At 46.5% G+C, this 26,011-nt stretch overlaps 1 protein-coding gene across 2 annotated transcripts in view; it reads right to left on the reverse strand.

Moving 5' to 3' along the window:
* Ppp1r21 (protein phosphatase 1, regulatory subunit 21) overlaps nucleotides 1-26,011 on the reverse strand; it is a 69,161-nt gene that overhangs the window by 29,089 nt on the left and 14,061 nt on the right. The window contains exons 3-14 of one of the 2 annotated variants that reach the window (NM_001271305.1): nucleotides 24,349-24,495; nucleotides 22,135-22,236; nucleotides 19,957-20,121; nucleotides 19,773-19,831; nucleotides 18,901-18,995; nucleotides 14,389-14,441; nucleotides 13,556-13,705; nucleotides 10,508-10,609; nucleotides 10,329-10,417; nucleotides 6,492-6,628; nucleotides 3,337-3,429; nucleotides 138-265 (exon numbers count right to left, since the gene is read on the reverse strand). In NM_001271305.1, the coding sequence (NP_001258234.1) occupies nucleotides 138-265; nucleotides 3,337-3,429; nucleotides 6,492-6,628; nucleotides 10,329-10,417; nucleotides 10,508-10,609; nucleotides 13,556-13,705; nucleotides 14,389-14,441; nucleotides 18,901-18,995; nucleotides 19,773-19,831; nucleotides 19,957-20,121; nucleotides 22,135-22,236; nucleotides 24,349-24,495 (1,320 nt within the window). Of the gene's footprint in view, nucleotides 1-137; nucleotides 266-3,336; nucleotides 3,430-6,491; nucleotides 6,629-10,328; nucleotides 10,418-10,507; nucleotides 10,610-13,555; nucleotides 13,706-14,388; nucleotides 14,442-18,900; nucleotides 18,996-19,772; nucleotides 19,832-19,956; nucleotides 20,122-22,134; nucleotides 22,237-24,348; nucleotides 24,589-26,011 lie in introns of both variants that reach the window. The other variant, XM_008764482.4, reaches the window with a different exon arrangement.

Genomic DNA, 26,011 nt, shown 5'->3' on the forward strand with positions numbered 1-26,011 from the left:
CTTCCTCCCTCACGCACGTGCATGCACACGCACGCACACGCACACACGCGCACACACAGGCCTTATTTCCTGACGTTTTTTAAGGAGCACGTGTGGAGAGCTGACTTTAAGTTTGGGATAGGTTGGAGCACACTCACCTTCCCCGCTCCGTTTGTTAACGCCACTGCTGAGGACAAAATGCAGTCGTTAGTCGTTACCAGCTTCTGCGTTGCTGTTGGAAGTTCATGCTCTATGGAAGCCTTTTGACTATAGTGCTTGGAAATATCTATAAAAAATGATGAGATGAAAACATGAGTATTCACATACAAGCTGCATGCAGCTAGCCAGTCGGATTGATTCTCACAGCTAGTCTTCCAGGTTTATTAAGTGCATTTGAAAACAATGACCTCAAGAATCAAGACTGTGCTACATCAGCTGGTTACAAAGTGAATAGGAGGTGGTGTGTGTGCATGTGTGTGTGTGATGTGTGTGCATGTGTGTGTGATGTGTCTGTGTGTGCATGTGTGTGTGATGTGTGTGTGTATGTGTGTGTGTACATGTGTGTGTGTGTGCGCACATGTGTATGTATGTGTGTGTGTGTGTGTGTGTGTGTGTGTGTACAGGAATGTACACGTCTGTGTGAATATATGCACATATGTGTGCACAGGTGGCCAAGAAGGCCAGAAGAGGGTATTAGAGTCCTTGAAGTTGGAGTTATAAGCACTTATGAGCCACGTGATAAGGGTTCTTGGATTGCAACCTGGTCCTCGTGATTAAGCATCAAGCACTCTTAACCACTGAACCATCTCCAGCCCCTGTATGCAACTTCTAGTCCACTGTTCTGTTCAGAGACAAGTTAGACTTTTCCTCTATTCCTCAGCCACTTTTCCTTCTTACATGAGTTATTTTTGTTTTGTTTTCTTTTTCTTTCAGTAGCAAGGACCAACCCCAGGGCCCCGCATGTTTCTGGCAAGTGCTCTAACCTCTGAGCTAGAGTGTCCATCTTCACACTGTGGTCTTACTATGTCACACTGCCACTACAAAGACCCAACGAGCTGGCACAGGGCTATTATGTCCCAGAGTGTTTTACATAAACGGCCTCCGCACACCACAGCATGTGAGAGAACCAGGTGACAGCCTACAGTAGTTCTTTCTCAGCTCCTCCTCCACCGCATGGCTTCTAGGAATCAAACGCCACGGTCAGTCCTGGTGAGGGACAGTATCTACTGAGCTATCCTGCTGCCTCGGTTTGGATTCAATCTCCACATAGAGCACACATTTGACACTCCCATGCTTTCCTTCTATGCTAACCACCTCCTACTCACCCTGCCTGGACATCCTTCCCATGTCCAAACTAGAGGGAGCAAGTCTTATCACTCAGGCAGAGCAGAAGGGAAGAGGGCTACAACCAAAGTTGTCTTTAAAGCCAAGATCCTGCCAGGCATCGTGGTGCAGGCCTGTAATCCCGTACTCAGGAGACTGAGGCAGGAGCACGAATTTGAAGCCAGCCTAGGTGACAGGGTAAGACCCTGACCAAACCAAACAAACAAACACCTAAACAGCAATGAAGAGATGCTTCTGCTAACACCGGCTACTACACTCCAACTCTTCATCGCACCAGTCTTTCCAGGCAGGCAAAGAGGCTGAGACCATCACCCTAGCAACAGGGCCCACAATCACCTCCCCATCCTTCCTGTTTCCCACCTTTCTCTTCTTTTGTTATGTTCATTTTCAAGAGTAAAAGCAAGCTTGAAAATGTCATGATGAAACCCATCATTCCCTCACTAAACTGGAAAAGAGAAGAAACAGCAGCAGCACAGGGGCTGAGGAAGCCAGCTGTCGTCCACAGCCTCCAAGCAAGAGAAGTAACACGCTGTGTCCTGGACACCTCAGCTGCATCCTGACTTCAGAAAATGTCACAAACACAAACTAAAGTGTGTTAATGTCTTTAAAGCATTTTAGGCTCCTTAGGATGTAACTGATGATTAAAATATCAATAAAAATAAAGATACTGTGACATGCCAGTCTTGAGGAGGACACTAATTCTCTCCCTCCTTCACATTGTACAAAACACTTTTGCACTGAGAAACAAATCATTTCCTGTAAGATAATCACTAACTGCCAACAGTGCGGAGAACCTGGGAACTTAAGCTAGTTACACGGCCCCTCAAACAGCTCCTGCATCTTTCCCCTTCCTTCCTGCCCTTTCCAGTTTCAGAAGGGAGGGGCGAGGGGACAGGGCATCTAGAAGCAACACAGAGCTATGAATTGATTATTACTCAGAAGACATCCCTCAACTCCTTGGCCAACAACATTGTTTGGAGGGCTTGAGGTGGGAAGACAGGGTTTCTCTGCATAGTTCTGGCTGTCCTGGAACTCATTCTGTAGACCAGGCCGATGCTGAACTCACAGAGATCCACCTGCCTCTGTCTCCTGAATGCAGGAATTAAAGCCATGTGCCACCACTGCCCAGTGGCCAACTGTTTTTTAAAAGTACAGAACCAAATGAACACTAGACAGGTCCTTAACCAACATTTATTTATTTACTTATCTACTTACTTACTTATTTATTGACACAGGGTCTATCTATGTAGGCCAGGCTGGCTAGAACTCAGAGATCCTCCTGTCGTTACCTCTCAATACTGGAACTAAAGGTGTGTGCCGCTACACCTGAGATTTTTATTTCTTAAACGTTATGCCCAACAAGACCAGACTTAAGACAGGCATTTCAGATGGCAAAGCATGAGCGTGGAATACAGCTCGGTGTGGAACATTATGTACCGTGTTCAAGGTCCCGGGTTCAATCCCCAGCACAGAGCAACAACAATACCAAGGATGCTGGTGAGATGCTGGGCCTGGGTGTGTGTCTGCACCACAGCATGCCAGAGCAGAGGCAGGGAGATCACCAGCCTAAACCATAGAGAGTTCTAGGTGGTCAAGACTGCACAGTGAGGCTGTCTCACAAAGACAAATAAATATTCTCAGGATAAGGGACACTAGGATACCATTTTCTAGAGACATTGGGCTTGGTTTCTTTATGCCTGCATGCTTGAGTTCTAACATGATAGCAAATTTTGCTGAGTGCCACTAAATATCATGTCTGGTGTAGTCCAATCACAGTGCCACGCTGAGTCACTACAGTGAACCCCTGTGCCAAGGTCTCCTCTTCTGCACTGCGCTTCTCTTCAGAAATAAAGCAGCTGGAAGAGAAGGCTGCAGCTATGTACCTCCCCATAAGCTGGAGGCTACTGAGCCTCTTTCTGGGCTGTAGCCCTCAGCAATATGTGTTTAAGTGAAATGCAGGCAGATCGGAAGAATGAAGGTTTTCATGGACTCAGGTCCTGGTTCAAGGCTCACCTTTCATGACGTCATGAAATCCATGCAGAGCAGCACCAACATTTGTTAAGACAGAAGTGTAGTTTGTCCGAAGGAGTCCATCTGGCTCTGTACCTAGGAAAAAACCCAGTCACAAGCCCATGAGCATTTCCCTAAGAGCTGATAGGGTGTGTGCAAGCATGCGCTCATTGACACCCACAGACAGCACTGAACTCACACACACAGTAAATGAAGAAGAGAAAATCAGTAACAACTCAGAAGGACAGCACGAGTCTGTCCTAAGTGAGCCGAGTCTCTCCTCCAGCAGCGTAGGACAACAGAAATCCCACTCCTAACAGGCACAGCCCAGCCCACAGGCCTCCTTCTCCTCTGTCCCCGAGCTAAGGCCGGATTTCCCCTTCTTCTCCCAGCCAAGGCTGCTAAGGCTCCGTTCTGATCAGTATGGCCAAGACATGGGGAGGAGCCCACTCTTCACCTGCTCTCACACCTCTGAGACGGAGGCTCTTCCTTGACCAAGTGCTGCATGGCCCTTGTCACCCCTGGCAAGCCAAAGAGACCTGAAGCTCCTGAGATACAACTGTCCCCAACACTTCAACTGTGGCTCTGAGATTGAGCTCTAGAAAGAAGCAGCAAGGAAATGATCTCACCTGGGACACATGAAAAAGTTTTCAAGCCTATGGCTCTCACGCAATAAAGTGGTGTGAAAGCACAGAAGAAACTGGCCAAGTCACTGAACCAGACGATAGGTAAATTACCACAGTGAAACGACACCGTCCTCTGGTGGTCACAAATCATAAACATGAACCTCAAAAATTCTACCAGTTAGTTATATGTTAACTCTAAAGAAGCCTGTATTTAATGCAATCATCCTGTAAGTGACACATGCCCCAAAGCCTTCAGAAAAGTCCAGAGCGATGATCCAGCAATCACAGAGCTTAGTCCAGGGTCTAACTAGGGAAGGAGAAAGTGAAGTCTCTCAAACCACTGTCATCGTGAGCGTGCATGGCCAAGGCTGAGGCCCTGAGCAGCAGCACTGAGCAGCCTCAGGCCCCCAAAACTACAGTGCGTAAAGAACTGTGATGTTCACTGATCAGAAGACCTAAGAAGTCTATCTCCTGGGGCTAGTATAACAAAGTGCCGCAAACGGGAAACTTGCATTACGGAAACCCGAGAGCTGGTGTTAGAACTCATAAAAAGGGTCCTGAGCAACCAAAATGCCCTTGGAAAATTAGAAAGTAGGGAGTTCACATTTCCTCATCTCAACACTCACTACAAAGCATCAGTCATCAAAATGGTGTGTGACGTCACAGGAGACAGGCAGATCCAGAAACGACACTGGGAGTCCAGAAGGAAACTCTGCACGTGTGGTCAACTGCCTTTCAGTGAGGGTGCAGGACCACAGAGAACTGTCCTCTCAGCAAATGGACCTGACATGCTGGGTGGCCACATGAAAAGGAGCCAGAGCCTCACCTTGTACCACACACTCAAACTAAGTCAAAATGGACCAAACACCTAAGTGTAACAAAACTGCAAAGCTCTTAGAAGAAAACATGTCCTCATAACTTTGGACTTGATAAAGGGTTTTTACATATGAAAAGGTGGGACCCCCTCCTCAACAGAAGGAAAATAATAGTTAGACAGATAACTGAGATTTGTCACACTTAAAGATGTCTGGGCTTCAAAGCAAGCTGAAGGCAAAGTAAAAGTAGGAGAAAATCCAGTGGATCGTGCATCCAACAAGGGACTTGGCTGAGGAATACACAAAGAACTGTTATAACTCAGTGATAAGAAGGCAAACAACTGAACCCAATTTAAAATGAAGAAGAGATCCAAACAGATGTTTCACCAAAGAAATAACCATACATGTGGCACAGCTGGACAGTAGGAGAGGACAAGCCGAACCGCAGTGCAGTCACTTCAGAACCACCAGGACAGCTAAGACCGAAGTCTGGTAATAAGAACAGCTGGGGTGTTGGAGAGTTAGCTAGTGGTAGAGCGCTTGCCTAGCAAGCTGGGGGACGGGGGACCGACAGTTAGGGAAGACATGGAAAAAATTAGCTCTCACATATTGCTGGCAGGAAAGCAAAATGCTGTTTTGGAAAACTGTCTTGGTAACTCCTCAGATAGCTCGACACAGTCACCATCTGATCTAGCCGGTCTGCTCCTAGGTACAGAAATGTGTCGCCAGACCCAGAGCATGAAAAGGTCAGCCCACATAAAAGAGTGTGTGTCTTAATGTCTGAGACATCACTGTCAAACAATTCCAGGTTCTTAATGAGTGGACCTGTAGTGTTTGGTACAGAGGCACGGAGTGTGGACACAGGCTCACGCTAAGCCTCACCACATGAACTAGTGAGCACAGCAAACTGCATGCAGTGGTCCCACTGTTAATGCACAGACAGGAGATAGAGAAGTGGATGCTTAGGGCTAGACAGGAGGAATGGCAGCCTGGAAAGCAAGAGCTAAAGAACAAAGGGTTCTTCAGATGGCAAATGGTGTACAATGGTCTGCACTGCAGGGACCCGTCAGGAGTACACTGCAAGCTACAGAGCTGGACTTAGGTGGGTAAACTGAGCAGCAGGTAACTGAGAGCCGAGAGACAATACCAGGTGCTTTTCTTACGCTGCCATTCACGCTGTAAGAGTCCTCCCTTGTCCCCCTCTCCCTCCTCCCTCCTTTAAAGGCCAGGATGCAAAGGAAGGCAGGAAACTTAGGATACTCCTGCCTCAGCTTGCTGGGCCTACCTAAGACCACAGATGTGCCACCAGGCCCAGCTAAAACCACAGCATTCTCAGTGATTTCCTCAGTATTTCCTGTAATTAGGCCAAAGGGAGATACTCCTCGGCTCTGAAAGCTCCGTGTGCTGTGCTGCTATCAAACGGCCATGATGCCCCTGGGGCTTCCTTAGTGAAGTGGTTACACGTTCACGCTATAGGCAGCCATAGTACGCCCTTCTCTACTTAAGAAAAAAAGAGAGAGGGAATTCATATTTAACCCATGGTTAATGACAAACAGTTTATCTTAACTTCGTTACACAACACTCAAATCCATTTACCTTTAATTCCCTAACTCTAGCTCACTGAGCTCAGGGTTTTCTGCTCCTGACCTTCTGCTCCTCCCACTCTCCACGCTCTTTAGTCTTTCCAGCCGAGCTGCGAGCCGGGGGTCTCACTTACTTGGCAAGGCGAGGAGAGTGATGTACGTCTGCAGCTTTTCAAACACGGCTGTCATCCTCTTCATGTCCTGGGACAGCTCCAGGTTCCTGGCTCTCAATGCAGGTGTGCAAAGGGAAGATTCACATTCTTCTTCTAAACTAGGAACAGCAGTTTCAAAGGTAAGCATCCTCGATGACTTTCTTTTCTTGTTTTTATGATACAGGGTTTCTCTGTGTAGCCCTGGATGTCCTGAAACTTGCCCTGTAGACCAGGCTAGAAATAACCATCTCCCTCACACAGAGCAGAGATCTACCAGCCTCTGCCTCCAGATTACAGGTGTGTGCTACTATGCCTGGCTTCCTTTGGTCTAAATGGATGGATAGATAGACAGACAGTCAGACACACACACACACACACACACACACACACACACACACACACTTTTTTATTTGTCTAAATGCTTTGCCTGCGTGTATGTCTCTATGTGTCAGGTTCATGAGGAGGCCAGAGGGGTTTAATGTGCTCTGGAACTGGAGGTCTGGGTAGTTGCTGGAAATCAAACTCAGGTGCTCTGGAAAAACAAAATGTGCTCTTAAGCACCGAGCCACATCTCCAGCATGAACGTGTATATATATTGTTAAGTATGAAAATCATGTTTTCAAGACGTTATTTGTGTGAATGCACATGCCACGGCATCAATATGGCAGTAAGAAGGCCATCTGCAGGAGTGGGTTCTCTCCCCCCACCACGTGATCCCAACAGCCGGGCAGCAGAAGTCTTTAGCTACTGAGCCACCCTCTGGACTCTATAAAATAGGAATGTGTCACTGGGTTTCTCACCGTGACCTCTCACAGGACTTTAAGAGTCAAATAGTTCCAAGAAACAAAAGCAAAATTGTCTCGTTTCCCTAAGGATTGGACGAAAACTGGTAACAAAACAGTACAGGACAAAGCAAGAGGAGACATGGAGGAGAACCAGGCTGCCTCTGTGAGCTGACACCAGGGTCACAACCGCTCTGCTGAGCCTCGGTTTGTCATCGTCACAGCAGACAGAGCTGGGCATTCCCACGTCTGCAGAGTGGGCATGGGAACACGGGGAGCCGCCTTGCTTTTCTTCTGCTCTAGGTGAGTTTGTTAGTTCCATAATAAACACACGGAGGCCATGCCAGGGGAAACCTTAAATCATTTATAGAAGACATTCATTTAACTGAATTCCTAAAGAGAATTAATGAAACAAAAACTGGTATTGCTGCTACTATAGGCTCACACTTAAATGTCCTTAATATTATCAAAAACATACTTGACCATTTTCAACTTTAAGTAGGTACTTTAACTATAAAGTTCTTTAAGTGTGGATTCTTAATAATGTTGCACATTGTTAATGTGCAATAATCAAGTAAAAAAGCTCGTGCGAAACTAGAAAACCCTGCCATCGGGGGCAGGAAGGTGAACTTCAGGTGAGTCTGGGCCATGCAGCCAAACTCTGTCTCCCACCCTCAAACAAAACAACAAAACCTAGAAAAGTTAACGTGGAGACAAGATTTCATCTCCTCCCTCCCTTCATCTGCTCCCGACGTGGTTATTTAAAAAGAGTTGGGCCAGCAAGATAGCAGAGCAGGCAAGGGCATTAGAGAGGAGTTAAGCAAGTGCTTTAAGATAAGTTCATAAAGAGTCAGATGGGCACACCCTTAATCTCGGCAGAGGCAGAGGCAGAGGCAGGCAGGTCTCTGGGGGGTCGAGGTCTGTGCTATACAGTTGAGATCAGGCTGGCCAAGCCTACATAGTGAGACTGCCTTAGATAGGTAAGTAGGTAGACAGACAGACAGGCAGACAGATATTATAAAAATGTACAGTCATAGACAGACAGACAGGTAGATATTATAAAATGCACAGCCATAGAAAAATAGATGGATGAGTGGGTGGATGGGTGGGTGGATGGGTGGATGGATGGATGGATAGACAGACAGACATATAGACAGACTGATGTCATGAAAATGTATAGCAATGTAAAATAACAAATCCTTTCAGTGATTTAGTTTGGGCCTCATTGTTTTTGTTTTGTTTTCTGAGATAGGGTCTTCACTGTGCTGCACACTGACCTAGAATTTATAATCCCCCTGCCCATTTCCCATGGGGTGGGACTCGGAGTGTATACTGCCAGGCTGGTTTTGCAATGCTTCTGAAATGCAATCTTCTCAAACAAGCCACACCAGTACTGTCTATTCTGTTTTAAAGTCTTTTTTAAAGATTAATTTATTCACACACACACACACACACACACACACACACACACACACACACATATATATATATATATATATGAGTGCTCTGTTTTTATACAGACCTAAAAGAGGGAATCAAATCTATTACTGCAACCAGAGCTTCCAGGGACTAAGCCACTACCTAAACACTATCCATGGACTGACCCTGGACTCTGACCTCATAGGTAGCAATGAATATCCTAGTAAGAGCACCAGTGGAAGGGGAAGCCCTGGGTCCTGCTAAGACTGAACCCCCAGTGAACTAGACTGTTGGGGGGAGGGCGGCAATGGGGGGAGGATGGGGAGGGGAACACCCATAGAGAAGAGGAGGGGGAGGGGCTAGGGGGATGTTGGCCGTAAACCAGGAAAGGGAATAACACTCGAAATGTAAATAAGATATACCCAAGTTAATAAAGATGGAGGGGAAAAAAATCTATTACTGATGGTTGTGAGCCATCATGTGGTGGCTGGGAATTGAACTCAGGACCTCTGGAAGAGAAGCCAAGTGCTCTTAATCACTGAGCCATCTCTCTAGCCCCTGTCTTAAAGTGTTTAAATCTTCTCTTATGCACAAACCTTAGAATTTGTTTACCCAAATACCTGGAGTGGTTAGAATTCAGAAATAAGATATCACATAAAATGTATTAATTCCTAAAAACAAAACTTTTAAAAATCAACAATTAATTTATGTAGCTTCTAATTTTGTAATATTTTATATTTCAAGAAATTTTTTGTTCCATTGTATTAAAATCCTTAATTTAAAAAAATATTTAGGTGCAACAGAAATCTTTGTGGTTTTAGATCAAATATCAAAGTATTAAAACTTGTCCGTGGGTTGGGGATTTAGCTCAGTGGTAGAGTGCTTGCCTAGCAAGCTCAAGGCCCTGGGTTCGGTCCTCAGCTCCAGGAAAAAAAAAAAAAAAAAAAAGAAAAAAACTTGTCCGGTGGGCCTAGTGTATGCCTTAATCCCACCAAAAGCTGAGGCAGGTAGACCTCTATAAATCAAGGTCGGGCCAGTCTACATTGCAAGCTCTAGCCAGTCAAGACTACATCATGAGATCTTGTCTCAAAACAAACAAACAAACAATATTAAAGGTTACAAGCAACTTTATCAAATTTCTTGTACATTTGTATGCCTTTATAGAAATTTAATGTGAATATTAAAGGTTATTGAATACTTAGGGTAGAATATTCAAGGACCTGGGCCCAGAGCAGATAAAAGACTTGACTTTATAATTTAAACAAGCCCACAATAGTGATAAAAAGGTATCACTTCAAAAATACCTAAGGACTAGATTCAAATGCAGATGTTAAATATTCTAACTCCCATCTATACATTAACAACAAAGGAATAATAAAAACTGAAAGCCAAAATTTTTCTTACAAAAAATGTGCCATTCCCAATTATTGGAACCACTGACTATGACGTCATGCGATGTTATTCAGTCAGCAGAGCAGAAGGCAGCTGACTGACCACTCAGACTGGCAGCGAAAGACCCAGGCAGATACAAAATGCCTGTTACTATTCTATTAACTGCAGGGCAAGTCGGTCCCACCGGCAGCTCCCCAGGCTCCCTGGCCTCTCAGAGAATGAGTACCTTTTTAACTGATAAGGAAGGATCTTCCTCAGGAAGCGTACATAGGAAGTTAGGTGGTCTGAGAACACTTTCAATTTCACAGTTGTCTCCTGCATAAAAAGTAATTTCACAGTTACAAGCGTACTCGGTAGCCCAGTAAGAGCTCCTATTTTCTGTTGTTAAACAAGGAGGAAAATTACCAGGACAGTCACAGTATCTTCTGTAATGCTCTCAAATAAATGCAGCATTCCTTCCTCCAGGGGGCGGACATACGCTGCGTTTTCATGAAGGTGTTGGGAGAACTGAAAGAGAAGAGTGTGAATGAATTCTCTGGAAGATGTGCATCAGCATGTGGGAAGTGAGCTGGAGCGTGTGAACTCACTTCTCGAAAGCCCTCTAAAGCCCCAGATAAGAGGCCGTGATCCTCACCCCAGTCCAAACCAAGGAAGCTGGAGAGTGATGACAGGATTTATAGTCAGGCATTTGAAGAAACAGGAGAGTCACAACACTGCACAGCCAGTGAGGGCACAGAGGGCTGCTCATCAGGGACCCAGGGAGAGACACACAGGAGATGGAGGACCTGTTGCGCTCCGAGGTGTTCAGAGCAAGCCCGCCTGGCAGCTTTCTGTATACTCAATACACCACTCAAGGTTAACAAATGCCAGGACTGAAATCAGGGTGAGTTAGAATGTTTATTACATCACTGATATCAGTGTGCGAACACAGCCTGGTAGCATACAGTGTACACTTAGCATTTGTGAGGTTCTGGGTTAAATCCTGACATGGGGAGGGGGGACCCCCACTATATTTTAGACAATTTAGAAACAACGGGGTTTCACTTACTAAATGTCTCAGCCATCTAGATATGTCTGAACTCCTGCATATAGACATGTACAACTGTCTTGTCTTCTATACCGCTCGGGTACTCCGATAGCCACTGCCTTATAACTCTAGAAATGAGCTTACACATTTTTTGCCATCTTTTAGCAAAAGGTTTCCAAACCTTCAATATTATAAACTTCCAAACAACAGAATATGAAATACTGAGACATACGTGAACTCTTCAAAATAATGAAGTGTCTGGACAAATTCAAATTACATTAGTTATTTGTATGAGCTTCGGTGGACTTGTGGAATGAGAACTGGTGAAAGCCAAGCAGTGATGAGGCACAGGATGGAACCACTGACGTCTACCTAGTGTTCACTGCATGCCAGCCACTCAGCACTTCATTTGCTTCGTGGGGATCTGTGGAACGGACATGCCCCTCCCATTTTAAAGAGGAGGAAACAAACACAGAGGGATTTAAGGCAAGTTTACAAGTTGACACAACATGACAGAGCTAGACTGGGAACCAAGAAGTCCAAGTTCAGAGTCCAGGTCTCTGCTAAATGAGTAGGCATTTGGGGTGTCTGGAGACAAGAGTACAACCATCCCTAAAAGTACTACACTGCACTCTCGTGCACAAACACACGCACACACAATCTAGGAAGAGTCCCACAGGGTGAAAAAGCATGGCTGACCATGGATCATATTATCAAGCCCACAGAGGACACCTTTGCATCAAGTCCTTCACTTCCCCCGTGTGTGAGCTGGCCTCAGTGACATCCATGTTTTCTTGCCTTTGAATGCTACCCACTCAGACTGTTTCAGGGTTAGTCAGTGTGATGGTTTGTATGTGCTGGCCCAGGGAGTGGCACTATTAGAAGGTGTGACCTTGTTGGAGTAGGTGTGTCACTGTAGGCGTGGGCTTAAGACCCTCATCCTAGCTGCCTGGAAGCCTGTATTCTGGAAGCCAGTATTCTGCTAGCAGCCTTCAGATAAAGATGTAGAACTCTCAGCTCCTCCTGCACCATGCCTGCCTGGATGCTGCCATGTTCCCGCCTTGATGATAATGGACTGAACCTCTGAACCTGTAAGCCAGCCCCAATTAAATGTTGTCCTTTATAACACTTGCCTTCATCATGTCTGTTCACAGCAATAAAACCGTTACTAAGACAGTCAGTGTGACCAAAATCACAACAGGAATGCCAATGGGGCTAGACAAGGGTTTCAAAGGACTGACTTCCATGACTTTTGAAGCAAACTCCCTAAGGGATGAGGACATCAAACGCCCTCCAGAGAGGAGCTCATGAGGAATAAGCTGCAAGCCTCCATCTAGCACTAACTTACCAGGCCTAAGCCACCTGAGAGAAATCCCCGAGCCGGTGACAGGCAAGTCAGGAGCCACAAACCCCCTAGTCAGCTGACCAGGAAACCAGGGGATAGCCAATGTCTGCTGCTTGACACTAAGTCCAGGGTACCTTACTGTCCAGCCATACAAAACGGATCTACTCATTAACATTTTAGCTTTGTTGATTAAATAAAATCTTGCAGACGTCCATAAATCCTTTTTAGAATTACCTGGGTAGGCGGGAACAATCTTTTGGTCAAAAAGAAAGTGCAGGGACTGAGGAAAGTAGCAAGTAAACCTCTTCAACCCTCAGTTCTGCCGCACCGACCCTGAAGAGTACTCACCTGGGAATGCCCTGTCCCACTAGACGCCTCAGCAGAAGGAAGAGAGCAGGCAGAGTGCATGGCTGCCTGGCCCAGCGACAGACTCACAGCAACCACACTCAAGACAGAAACATGCCAGGGAGTCAGCCCTCCCAGCAATAAAATGGAAACATCCACTATGCCAACAGTCAAAGGGTCGCACAGGCAGCAGCAAGGGAAGGTCTGCCCTAGCCCAGCTCCAGGCCTCCGCTTTGTTGTCCTGGCCTTCATCCCATTCCTCCCCTCCAGGGATTGCACATTCCAGCCAGAAGTTCACTCAGCATCCCCTCCAGAGCCCAAGCTCAGCCCCTCCCACCATGCTTTCCTGCCCCACAGCTCCAGCCACATAGCTCCTTCTGGGAGTTGAAATAAACAAACAGAAACGACAGTCACTACCCTCTTCCCCCTCAAACCCTGCTCAGTCTTCCAGGTTCTCAGATGAGAGTAGCACGGAGTTCCCTGGCCCACTGGTTCCCACTTGCTGGCCACACTGGATGCTGGCCACTGGCTCCCTCGCTCATCCCGTGTGTCCCTTGATGTGTCAGTCTGCGGTCTCCTGATAATTCCCTAACACTCTGCATTTGCCATACTCATTTTCACGAAGACCGTGACTTGAAATTTCTTCCTGTCTCCCGCAATCCTTGGCTACGTAGTCTGAAAAGAATTCCTTATTGGTTGTCCCCATTGTGCAGGCAACAAAAGGCACTGTATTTACCTTCTGATTCAATGGTGATATAGTGTCTATGGCCGAATCAACAGGGAAGATCTGAATCCTCTGCTCGGTATAGGTGTGAAAGTTCAGAAGAGCCGGCACAAGATCCTGAACAAAGGCCAGGGCCTGCCCAGCTAAATCCCGCATCTTCAGCTTTAAAATGCAAAGTAACATGGTCACCTATCAAACGGTTGTTTTAGAGGACTCCAACCCCAGTGAAACCGCAAAGGTCCACATCCCTTTCTCCCTCTTGGATCTCAGTGCCCTCCTGTCCAAGTTAGCGTAGGAAGCCTACGACCCTAAACAAAAGCCTGGCCAAAAAGTAAGGTGTCCCATAATTCAATTCTAATGTGATAAAATGAAAAAAGATATTTAAAAAAAAATCAGTAGTACTACAATGTTGCCACATGCCTTTAATCCCAGGACCTGGGAAGCAGAGGCAGGGGGATCTCTTTGAGTTTGAGGCCATCCTGGTTTATAAACTAAGCTCCAAGTCAGCCAGAGATATGCAGGGAGATGCTATTTCGATCAAATAAAATCATCAGTAGTGGTACTGGGTAAAGGTGCTTGCCGCCAACGCTGCCAATCCTGCTGAGCAGAGGCCAGGATGTAGAGGAGAAAATAACACTCCAACAAGCTGTCCTCAGCCCCCACATGAGCTCTCCCCGAGTAACATAAAAAATAAACTAGTAGTTTCAGAAAGCAGTAGCACCCGAACTCAATAAAGTCAATCCTCACAGTGTAAAGAAACGAGTAGGCAGCATGTGAGCGGGCGCGTGCGACACAGAGCAAGCGTTAACCCTCTGACTGGGACGCTCACACCAGCCCAGCCTTACCTGGTGCCGCCTATTGTGCAAGGGAACGTTGAGAGCGTTGTACTGATTACACTCTACGAAACAAAAGGGAGGCCATTAGAGCGCATCTCAGCCTTCAGAGGAGGAGCAACTGCAGAGTCAGCCTCCTCAGAGACCAAGATGCCAGACCCCACAATCACAGCACAGGGGGGCGCTATGTACAGCGAATGTAGTAACTGCTTTCCTCTTTAGTTCCTGCAGCTCTTGGGGCCTCAGGATTCCTTTAGAGGCCTGTGATGTCCCTGCTGTCATCAGCCATTCTTCTACAAGAACCCTGGCCAGACTGCCACACTGACCTCCAAACATATAGTTTCCCTAACAGAGCCACGTTTTCAAATCCACCATAGCCTGCTGCTGCTGGTCCCAGCACCTCAGTGCTCTTTCCTATCCAGTCTCCTCCAGCCTCCTCATGCGCAGGCGGCTGCCACCTGCCTTGGCTGCTGCCCACGACAGGCAGCAGGCTGCTGCTTGTAGCTGTTTCTACCCCTTTCACCTCCTTTCAGCACGGCTCACTCACAGCCACAAGCCATTCTGAGTCCTGGGCCTTCTCACCTGTGCTCTCTAAGCGAGCTCTGCTGTCACTCAGCCATGCGGGCCCACCTTGCTTGCTCTGTCCCTCGGCACCTCTGCCTTCTTTCAGTTCCACTGAAGCCTTGCTTCTTGCCCCACTGATGCTGGTCATCCTTTAAAAATGCCCTGATAATAATACCAGAGGCAGGTCTGCCACATTAGTCAACGTAACTTCAGCGGGGCCTCCAACTCTGCCAGGAAATCAATGTCCTCCCTGCTGTCTACTAGGACCAGGCCAAAGTGGAAGTAATTTTTAAAAAGAAAATGTGTGTGTGTGTGTGTGTGTGTGTGTGTGTGTGTGTGTGTGAGAGAGAGAGAGAGAGAGAGAGAGAGAGAGAGAGAGAGAGATTATGTATCTCATACATGTACAGGTGTCCAACAAGGCCAGATTAGGGATTCAGACTCTCCGAGCTGCTGTGTGCCTGATGTGGGTGCTGGGAGTCAAACTCAGGTCCTCTACAGGAGAAGCACATGCTCTTGACTGCTAAGCCGTATCTCCAGTCCAACAGTGCTCGTAAACTCCCTGACTCTGCCTCAGAGGCTGAAGGCCACAGCTCAGCTAATCCTCTTCTTGGGCTCTGTAGCAACAGTTCCTCCTGACTGACTGAGAGACCTAGCACATTTCTTCTTCTTCATTCTAAGCATCTCCCCTCTCCCCCTCCCCGCCCTCCCTTCTCCCCTCCATCTCCCACCCCCAACCCAGCTCTAAGACAGGGCCTTTCTATGTATCCCAGGCTAGTTTCACACCTGCACTCTCAGGGCCTCAGGCTCCCCAATGCTGGTAAAACAGGAGGGACACAGCACATATCCAGCCCTCCATCCTTTACCTATCCTGTAACGGACTTCTTTCTGCCCTCACCCATTTCTTTATTCCCACTGGCTAGCTAAACATCACTTTATCAGTCCCCTAATAACCATCTATCTCTGAGTCCTTGTGCTAGCAACTGGGTGGGCACAGAAGCCCTTCCCTCAAAAACAACTAGTTCTCCCAAAGTCACAAGATGCAGCCAGCAGGCTCAGCTGCCTTTCCAGTCACTGTCTCTGACCTCCTCACAGCCAGGCGCAGCAATGACCAACACCACCCGACGGAAGCACTCCCTCCATGAAAATCCTCACTGTTTCCCCGCCTTCTCTCTGTCTCAGCCCTTCACTGCCCACCACTGAGATGGGCTCACAGGGCCCTGCACAGGTGCCTCACACTGTGTGTCCGTGTTCCCTGGGCTCACACTGGGGCCAGCAGGGCCAGCATGCTTCTTTCCTGAGCTGTGTGAAATAGTAACCAACAACAAAGTTAAACTTTTCCATCAACCCAAGCCAAGGTACACCTCACTATTCACACCCTGCTATCCATCCTCAGTAATAGCTTAGACCATAGACCTCTCCAGAAGCCCAGGCATCAAAGACGTGGTTGGCATTTTATAGTGCTATTGTGAGGGTAAGGAACAGTCCAGTGAGATCCCATTGCAAGGAATTACATCACTGAAAAAGTGCTCTTCAGAGGGATATGGGGACCCCAGCCCTTCCTGTCTCTGCTTCCCTGTTGCCTTTTTATGTGCCACCACCATGACGCTCAGTCTTACCGCAGGCCCAAGATCAGCACGTCTGAACCATAAACCAACACCCAAGGCCATGAGCCCAAAGAAACCGTGTCCCTCCTTTTGACTGTCCCTCCTTTTTAGATTCTTTTTTTTTTTAAAGATTTATTTATTTTACGTGAGTACACGTTAACTGTCAGACACACAAGAGAAGGGCATCAGATCCCATTACAGATGGTTGTGAGCCACCATGTGGTTTCTGGGATTTGAACTCAGGACCTCAGGAAGAGCAGTCGGTGCTCTTAACCACTGAGCCATCTCTCCAGCCCCTTTTTAGATTCTTTAGATAAGTAGTTTTGTTGTGACAGAAAGCTACCCATCTGCCTTTTACTTCCGTCTACTGTAGCTTCGTCCTCCCCTTGCCTCCCCACACCCACCAGTCTGTTCTTTCCTCTTCCACAAGATCCTCCACAGCTCCCTGCTCACCCAGCCCATGTCGGCACATGGGCTCTCGGACCAGAAGCTCTCCCCTCTCCCACTCTGTGCTCCAGATTAACCGTGTGGATACATAAATCCAGGAAATGCCTCATCCACACAACTCTCCTTCAACCTGAAAGCCGTGGAAATTTGTCCTAAGTCCTGACCCTAGAATTTCCTGGCCATTGCTCCTCTCGCCCCTGACCTGAGCCTCCTGCCACTGACCGTTAAATACTGTTCCTGAGACAGCATGGCGGTTCTCATCCCGTGGATTACACTCTCTGACATTCCCTGCTGCTTTCCCTCTGTTCTTCCCTGCCTCCTCAAAACAAAACAAAAACAAAACAACAACAAAAATACAGAAGACCCAAAAAGCTGGTTCTTGCATGCAGGTCTGGATATTTCCTGAGGAGGCGCCCCACTCCGAGTGTGAGTGCCCTTCCCTCCAACCCAAGGGTTCTCTATGGCAGAGTCCAGTTTAAACAGCTAAAGACAACCCACGATGATGTGGCAAGAATCTAAAACCGGGTGACAAGTAGTCCTGGAAAGAAAGGAGAAATGCTTACGATCCCCTCTCATTAACTGATACAAAGAGTAAGGGGGAAAGGACTCCAGGACGGCATGGCCCAGCCAAGGTGCGCTGACACCATTGAGTTAATGTACAAGCTAGAAGCAGGCTCTGTTTTCCAGGGAAATGTAAGCTGCTGACCCAGAAACGGCCTATGCTGATTTTAATTACTTTATGTGTTTGTCTCACCTGCATAAACAATCAGTCACAGAAACAATTACAGTGCATGTCTGTGCACCCCGTGCATGCCCACAGCATCAGACCCCTAGAAGTGGAACTGTAAACCGTGGGGAGCTGCTGTAATCTTGCTGGACGTGGAGCTCAGGCCGGGGAAGAGTACTCCGTACTCTCACCAGTTGAGCCCTCTCCGGCCCCTCAGTGTTGATGTCAGCGTGACATCAAAGCACTGCTTCCTCTAAGCTTCCCTCTTTTCCCTCTAGACTTTTCTAAGAAAAATTTAAGGGAACTAAAAAATGAATTTCAAACATAGCTGTAGAAAAAGGAAGCATGTATTAACTTGATTATAGGCTTCAAATTCCAAAGATACTTTCTTTTAAATTTTATTTACTTTTTTAATTTTTAAAAACTATTTATTTACTGAAGCAGGTAAGAGGAAACCCTGAATGCCACAGACATGGAGGTCAAAGGACAACTTCCCAGATTGGTTCTCTCTTTCTGCCGAGTGTCGGATTTGGCAGCAATCACCTCCACCACTGAGCCATCCCTCTGGCTTCCCAAATAAATATTTCCTTTGCTTTCAAGGATTTCACTTCATTCTTACCTAAAGGCTAAATATCTAAACAGTATATGAATGCTGTTTTAGAGTATTGTTTAAGTCCCTTTTTGTCACTTCAGGATGTGTAAGCTACGAGGCCATCCCCAGTAGGAAACAGAAGCTAGACTTTGCAACAGCTTCCTGTCACTGGGGAGTCCCCAGGAGCTAAGAGGCCAACAAGACACATCCCACATGGACACACATGCATACCCCCAAAACCCAGGGAGCCATCTCCCTTATGCAAACATCCCACCACTTCACATGCAGGTGGGTCTCACCTTAGGATAAGAGAAATGCGGCTAAGAGAACACCCTGGACATCTTCCAAGAAGACTGACTTTGGAACCCTTAGGAGCTAACTTAGGAAACATCAGAGCCACACGATCAGGAGAGCCAGACAGAGCCCTCCACTGGGACAATCTGGGTGGGGTGTTGGTTGGTTGGTTGGTTGGTTGGTTGGTTGGTTGGCTTGTTTGTTTGAGTAAGAAGAAATTATCTTACTTTTTATTGGCTACTACAGAGAGACTCAAAGATACAAATAACAGAAACTTACATTTATGTAATACCTACTTGTATCGTTAAAAGGGACTTTTTCATTGATGATTGATAAGGATTCTTCTAATCTACCTGACAAATCTTCATGAAGATTCTTTAGCTGTAATTGACTGAAAGAAAAAAGAACCCACAAAACCACATTATTACTAATCAGTGAATCGACAATTCTCGTTACCCCAACAGCTGGCAACGAGCTTTCAGAGAGCTGTGCCAACATCTGAAACACTCCGCTGAGGGTTGTTCAAAGATGACGTTAGGAGGCACCAGCCCCACGGCAAAGCCCCAGAGACGTCTGGGATCCACCATAGCACTAGTCTCTTACACAACCCCAGGCATAAACTTCCTCTTTACTATCCATGTTTATTCAACTATTACTACACAGCTTCTAAGTATTATACCAAATTATTTTCTGCTTGAGTTCAAAAGCTGATAATTTCTGTTTCGTTTAAATTATTAGCACAGATAAATATCAAAAAAAAAAGTTAAGACTATGAATGTCTTTAGACGTTCAAGACTGTGCAATGCTCTGAGGTTTAGAAATCTCTCAGTTAGATCCTATAACTTCAATTTTACTCAAAATGTACAGTAAAAAGTTGGCATGGTTTAGCCCAGTTTTGTGCTGAGCAATTAGGCAGTCCCTGTCCCAGGAGAGGCAGAGACATAGAGACCCAGTTCAGGAGGCGCAGAGTAGGGTCTCCCAGACTTTCTGCTGAGGCCAAGCAGAGACCACTTTGTCAAGAGGCTGTGGCCCCTGAGAAGGAAAAGGACCCTGAGGTGACCTACTTCAGTCTTCTCAACTCAGAGAAAAGACGGGAAAAGGAAAAGCTCAGTGGAGCCTTGGGCTGATTCTGAGTCCAGGGCCGCTCAGAATTCATGCTCCCACTCACCACTCCTCTGTTCGAAGTCGGCATTCCTTGGCCTCCTTTTCTAGAGTCTGAGATTTTACCTAAATTTGGGGAGAAAAATGAAAGTTGACAGTTCAGCCTATGGCTGAGCCCCCACACAACACCCAAACCATCAGAGGAGCATGAGCTAGATCGTAGGCCACGTCGCCCTGGGCAGTGGGCTTACTTCTAGCTTTGCCTTGTCATTCTGGAGTTTCTCAATGGTCTCCATGTACTTCCGGGTCAGGCCGTCAATCACAGCCTGGTGCTGAGCAGCTTCTGTTTCCAGAGTGGCCAGCCGACTCCGCAGCTCCGCTTCCACAAGCTTGTGGTGCTCATCAGCTTCGAAAAACTGTAAGGGAAGACCGTGCTCTTCTGAAGACCCCCATATAGACAGCAGGGACAGCAGCGGGCATTCACCCCGTGGCTGCCATGTAGCTAGCAGGAGGCAAGCTTACTTACAGAGGGAACCAGGGTCTGCATTCTTACCCCTGCTTTACAGAAGGGAGACAGCCTGAACACAGTGCAGCTCTGGTCTCCGTCTCAGAGTTAAACACTGCAGACAGGACAGTAAAACACAGCAGCCCGCCCCAAGCCTGCACCTCCCTTCTCTTAGGCTCACGAACCTTCACTCGGAACAACTACTCAGAGACAATTCACCTGAAGCACTGCTCCCAAAACACACAAAGCCTGAGTCTGATAGTTGTAGGATGATGTTTATGGTCCCAGGGAACCAAATGAATCCCAGTTGTCAGTCTTGGCAGCAAGCACCTTTCTGCATTGAGCCATCTCAGGGACCCTAAGATCTTTCAAAGTTGGGCACGGTGATTCATATCTGTAATCCCAGCACTTGGGAGAGGGAGCAGGCGAACTAAGAATCCAAAAACATCCTTAGCTACACAGGGAGCTCAGGGACAGGGCTGAGCTACAACAAAAGCCACCTCAAAAATAAAACAAAAAAACCCCAAAAACCTATGGCAGCCATCTTTCAGTAACTCACCAAAATGATGAACACAAAGGGAAAGAGGAGAGGCACCAGGTATGTTCTCTAGGCCTTTTAGGAAACGTGGAGTTAGTTGGGGATTTGGCTCAGTGGTAGAGCGCTTGCCTAGCAACCGCAAGGCCCTGGGTTCGGTCCCCAGCTCCGGAAGAAAAAAAAAGAAAAGGAAACGTGGAGTCGTTCCTTTGGCCACATACATGTGAATTTACAAGAAGGATGATGTTATAGACATCAAGGGAATGGGCACTGTTCAAAAAGGAATGACCATAAGTGTTACCACGGCAAAACCGGAAGAGTCTACAGTGTCACCCAGCATGCCGTGGGCATCATTGTAAACAAGCAAGTTAAGGGCAAGATTCTGGCCAAGAGGATCAATGTGCAGATTAAGCACATCAAGCACTCAAAGAGCAGAGACGGCTTCCTGAAGCGGGTGAAGAACAATCAGAAGAAAGAGGAAGCCAAAGAGAACGGCAGCTGGGTTCAGTTGAAGCGCCAGCCTGCGCCACCCAGAGAAGCCCACTTTGTGAGGACTAATGGGAAGGAGCCTGAGCTGTGGAGCCCATCCCATACGGATTCATGGCCTAATGTACACAAAGGAAATAAAAGACCCCGACTGGGAAAAAACCCAAAATCTAATAATCCATAAACAAAGAAACAACTCTACTCCATAAATCGTGAAATAAGCCTTACTTATTGATAAGCCACATGATCCATCTTATCAACTCCTAGGTTAAGACACTAGTGCCTATATATTTCTACTCCGAAGACTCTGAATAAATGTATATATTCACATCAAGCTGTAAGTGAGATTTAAGAAAGAAACAAATCACAGTCACAGTACATATTTAAGGACATAGAAGATATTAAAAACCCATGCAGACAACAAGATAGAAGACTATTTGCATTAATTTCTCTACTTCTTGAAATATAAAACCCACTTTTAGAGTTATGCATTTGATGTATATGAAACTTTTGTCTGCATGTTTGTACTGTACCGCATGCAAACAGTGCTCTCAGGGGCCAGAAAGGGATCCCCTGGAGCTGGAGTTACAAGCATTTTTGAGCCATAACGTGGGTGGTAGGAACTGAACCTGGGTCATCTAGACCGCAGTAAGCACTCTTCACCACAAAGCTATCTGCCCGATATACTTCCTTAAACATTCACTTATTTATTGTGTGTTGGGGGGGCACACATAGTACACATGTGGAAGTCAGAGAACAACTTGTAGGAGTTGGTTCTCTCCTTCCATGATATGGGACCCAGGGATGGAAGTCAGGCCATCAGACTTGACAATCAGTGCCTACCCACTGAGCCATCTTGCCAGCCCCCAAGACCCATTCTTTTGTAATTCAGTTCTAAGTCACCTGTATGTGCAGCCGTTCGTTCTCCTCGATTTTCTTTTGCAAATCTTCATCAAAGACACTCTTTTGCTCTTGGCTCAACTGAGAAGAAGATTCGCCACTTTTCTAACGAAAAGAACAGGTTATGTCCACACAACTTTGATCCTTTAGGAAAACATGCTAAGGCACACGACAGCTCTGTGACCCTAGTGGTTTGTCTCCTCTATGCGTTACAGTTTTCAAGCATCCCCACAGCATTTAACTCTGCCTACGGGACTCAAACTCAAACAGCAAAGACTGCAAAGGCAAGGAAGCTTAAAAAGACAGAGGAAAACATAAATGAGTTCGTCATTTTTTGCATACAGACTCAGGAGTTGCTGTAAGACAGAATAGCAGGCAGCCTTGACTCACCTGACCTTTCAGTTTGGGAGAGATTACATTAGCGTCTGAGCAATTATTACATTCCTTTAAGAAGTTCCATTAATTTATTTATTTATGTACTTATTTATATATTTGCATTCACAAACTAGTTCACATAAACTTCTATTTAGATTAAAAAATAACCGTGTTGGGGTTGGGGATTTAGCTCAGTGGTAGAGCGCTTGCCTAGCAAGCGCAAGGCCCTGGGTTCGGTCCCCAGCTCCGAAAAAAAAAAAAAAAAAAAAAGGAAAAAAAATAACCGTGTTAAAATAAAGCTGCTATACACACAAGAAAAAACTAAGCTTATGAAAAAAATTCCCTTCTTTTCAATATTGACTTTCCCACTAGGAAGAATGGCAGTATTTAAGAAATCCAAGAATGAACAGTTGTTTCAGGGTGGGTGACACACAGAACAGAGACTGCAAGGGGCTATCTAACAAAGACACTGTGTTTACACAACAGTCCCCACTCTCTGCCTTTTCTGCATCTTGTTCATCACTTCAAATAAAGTCACCTGCTAATCCAACACAAACTGGTGATGAAAGGGTCCTCTGAATACAGCTATGTATTCATAAGACCCTAAATATCCATCACATATAGACACATAAGACACATTGTGGAATGATGTGTTTGTACTCTTCATGCTCCTAAACTCGGAAGCTTTAACAAGACTGACTCACAAGACTTAGTCACTTCTGCTAAATAATTAATCTGGTAGGTTAGCAAGGCATGGTGGCTCACACCTATAATCTTAGTACTTAGGAAGCGGAGGCAGGAGAATTTCTACACATCTGAAGCCAGCCTGGCCCACATATTTAATAACAGGGCAGCCTGGCCTGCAGAGTAAGACCCCAGCTCAAAAAACTAAAACAAAGATACCTAAGAGTCAAGTCTGAAGTCTGGAGGACTATGTCCTCCCAGTGACTCTAGCATGCATGTGGTGAGCCCTCTTTGTCCCCTCTTTACCTGAACACTTTAGAGCATCCTAAACAGATCAGTGCATTTGGAAAGGAATGAACATGTCGTGTGATAATGCAGTTTTAGGCACTTTGTAAGATCCCATTTAATCCCATAAACCCAAATCTCTCAGACCCACTTAACTGAGAAGAAAGTGAAGCTAAAAGATCACCAACTTTTCCAAAGTCATAGGTTCGTAAACAGCAGGCAGAGGATCCAAGCTGAGCTTAACTCTAGAGGACCTGGTCTTGTACAGGAACTGTTCTTCCCCCCACACATCCTTCTCAGGGTCTCTGTGCTTCTTCCTGTCAGCACAGCTCGTTAACACCTGTAGGACGGAGGTCTAAATATGCTCACCTAAGAGATTCCCTTAAATCACAGAAGTAACACACAGAGAACACCTGATCCCAGAGGCCCCGGCTGCAGCCAGGGTTCATCACACCATCGGATTGTGTTTGCAGGAATTAAGGTAACAAAGACATCAGTTCTGAGCACTAGGAGAGATTCCGTTGATTTCTCAGGTACCCCCTCAATTATGTACCTGTTTGTGCTAATACAGTGTTTAAAAACTGGCTTTCCTGTGCAAATGCCCTGAACTGGTCATGTGGCTCTGGTCCGGCAGTCATTCTAGCACTAGGGAGGCAGGCTGATGAGAGAATTGAGGATCTGATGCCAGCCTGAGCTACATGAAAAGATCTTGTCTCAAAAACAGAAAAGAGGAAAGGAAACTGCCTCTACGTGGTAGGCTTCCGTAGCAAACTTCCCCTGTGGACTCAAGAGCGGGCTGGAGGACCAAGGGGCGCTCTGGTGAGCCAGTCACCTGCCTTTCCTCAGGTGACACAGGGATGCGTCTGAGCTTACCTTGTTTTTCTTGCCTCTCGGCTCACTCAGCGCCAGCTCGTCTTGAAGGAGTTCCACCCTCTTGGCAAGCTGCAGATTTCGAAATGTCAAACTGTCCATTTCCTGTTGTAGTTTCCTCAAGGACTGGTCCTTCATTTTCAGTTGCTCCTACATCAGAGCCAAACAGGTCCTCACACACACAGTTTTGCTTCTTCGAGTCTGTGTTCCACCAACGTAAATCAAACACGTGCTCCGGGGAGTCTAAGTTTTATGTTTCTCATTTCAGTGATGGTTTTGGCTATTTTGCATACACAATATGCAAAATTATATTGCATATAAAATATCTCCTAGCCAAACCAGAATATTTACAAATAAAATAAGAAAAGCTATACACAGGAACAGCAGACCGTCAGCAGCTCACAGCAAAGGCCCGCCAGTGTGCGTCGTGAGTGTGTGACAGATAAGTCGTGGTCTCACATTTACAGAGGTGATGTCTTACAGGAGCCCCATGTTTTACAGACTTCACACCAATACCTCTCCGTGACCAAGGAGTGTGCTTCCCACCGAGCGCCATCCCCAGCCCACGGCCTTCTCAGCACTCATTTCACCAAAGTCTCTGGCCGGTCAGATTTTAAGGCCAATACTAACCCAGCACAAGTGCACGTCAGGCGGGTCCTCCACAGCTCACTGTCAAGCTCATGGAAACAAACACAAAACTCTAAACATCCGAAAAGCCACGGGCATCCTATCTGCTCACTGACCTCTGCTGTGCATAAAGGGTGAAAAGGAAGTTGCTGAGCAGTGGTGGGCACGCCTTTAACCCCAGCACTCAGGAGGCTGAGCAGGCAGAGCTCTGAGTTCAAGGCCAGCCTGGTCTACAGAGCGATTTCCAAAATAGCCAGGTCTACAGAGCCACCCTGTCCTGACTGTGTCCCTCCAAAAGAGAGAAAGAAGAAAAACAGTAGGCTAAATAGACATATTCAGTTTTACCTTATTTAAAGAATTCACTATTTCAACTATATTCTACTTACAACTTTGTGTTCACTGATAACCAGACCTAAGTGGTCAGTCTTCTATTTAAATAATTACTTTAATTAACTTCACTCTAACAGTTATAAGACTGAGAAGTGAAATAACAAATAGTTATTCAAACTACACAGGAGCGGCAGCCGAAACAGCCGAGGCTGCTGTGTGTGCTGTGTGTGCTTTGTGTGTGCTGTGTGTGCTGTGTGTATGCTGTGTGTGTGTGCTGTGTGCTGTGTGTGTGTGTGCTGTGTGTGCTGTGTGTGTGCTGTGTGTGCTGTGTGTATTGTGTATGTGCTGTGTGTGCTGTGTGTGTGCTGTGTGTGCTGTGTGTGTGCTGTGTGTGCTGTGTGTGCTGTGTGTGTGCTGTGTGTGCTGTGTGTGTGCTGTGTGTGTGCTGTGTGTGCTGTGTGTGTGCTGTGTGTGCTGTGTGTGTGCTGTGTGTGCTGTGTGTGTGCTGTGTGACAAGGGCATTAGACAGTCCCTGCCACAGGCCCTGGTGAGTAGAAAAACTGTTTCTTTCCCACTGGTTATCAAGTAAACCCTTAATTTTTACTTGAAGGACAAAGCCACACATAGGCTTGGCTCAAGTATAAATTATCGTAAAACCTCAAATGAAAGTAAGTCCAGTCAATGCTATTCACCCCCAGCAACTCGCTCA

The sequence above is a fragment of the Rattus norvegicus genome, chromosome 6, assembly GCF_036323735.1.
Source record: "Rattus norvegicus strain BN/NHsdMcwi chromosome 6, GRCr8, whole genome shotgun sequence".
NCBI classification, from domain to species: Eukaryota; Metazoa; Chordata; class Mammalia; order Rodentia; family Muridae; genus Rattus; species Rattus norvegicus.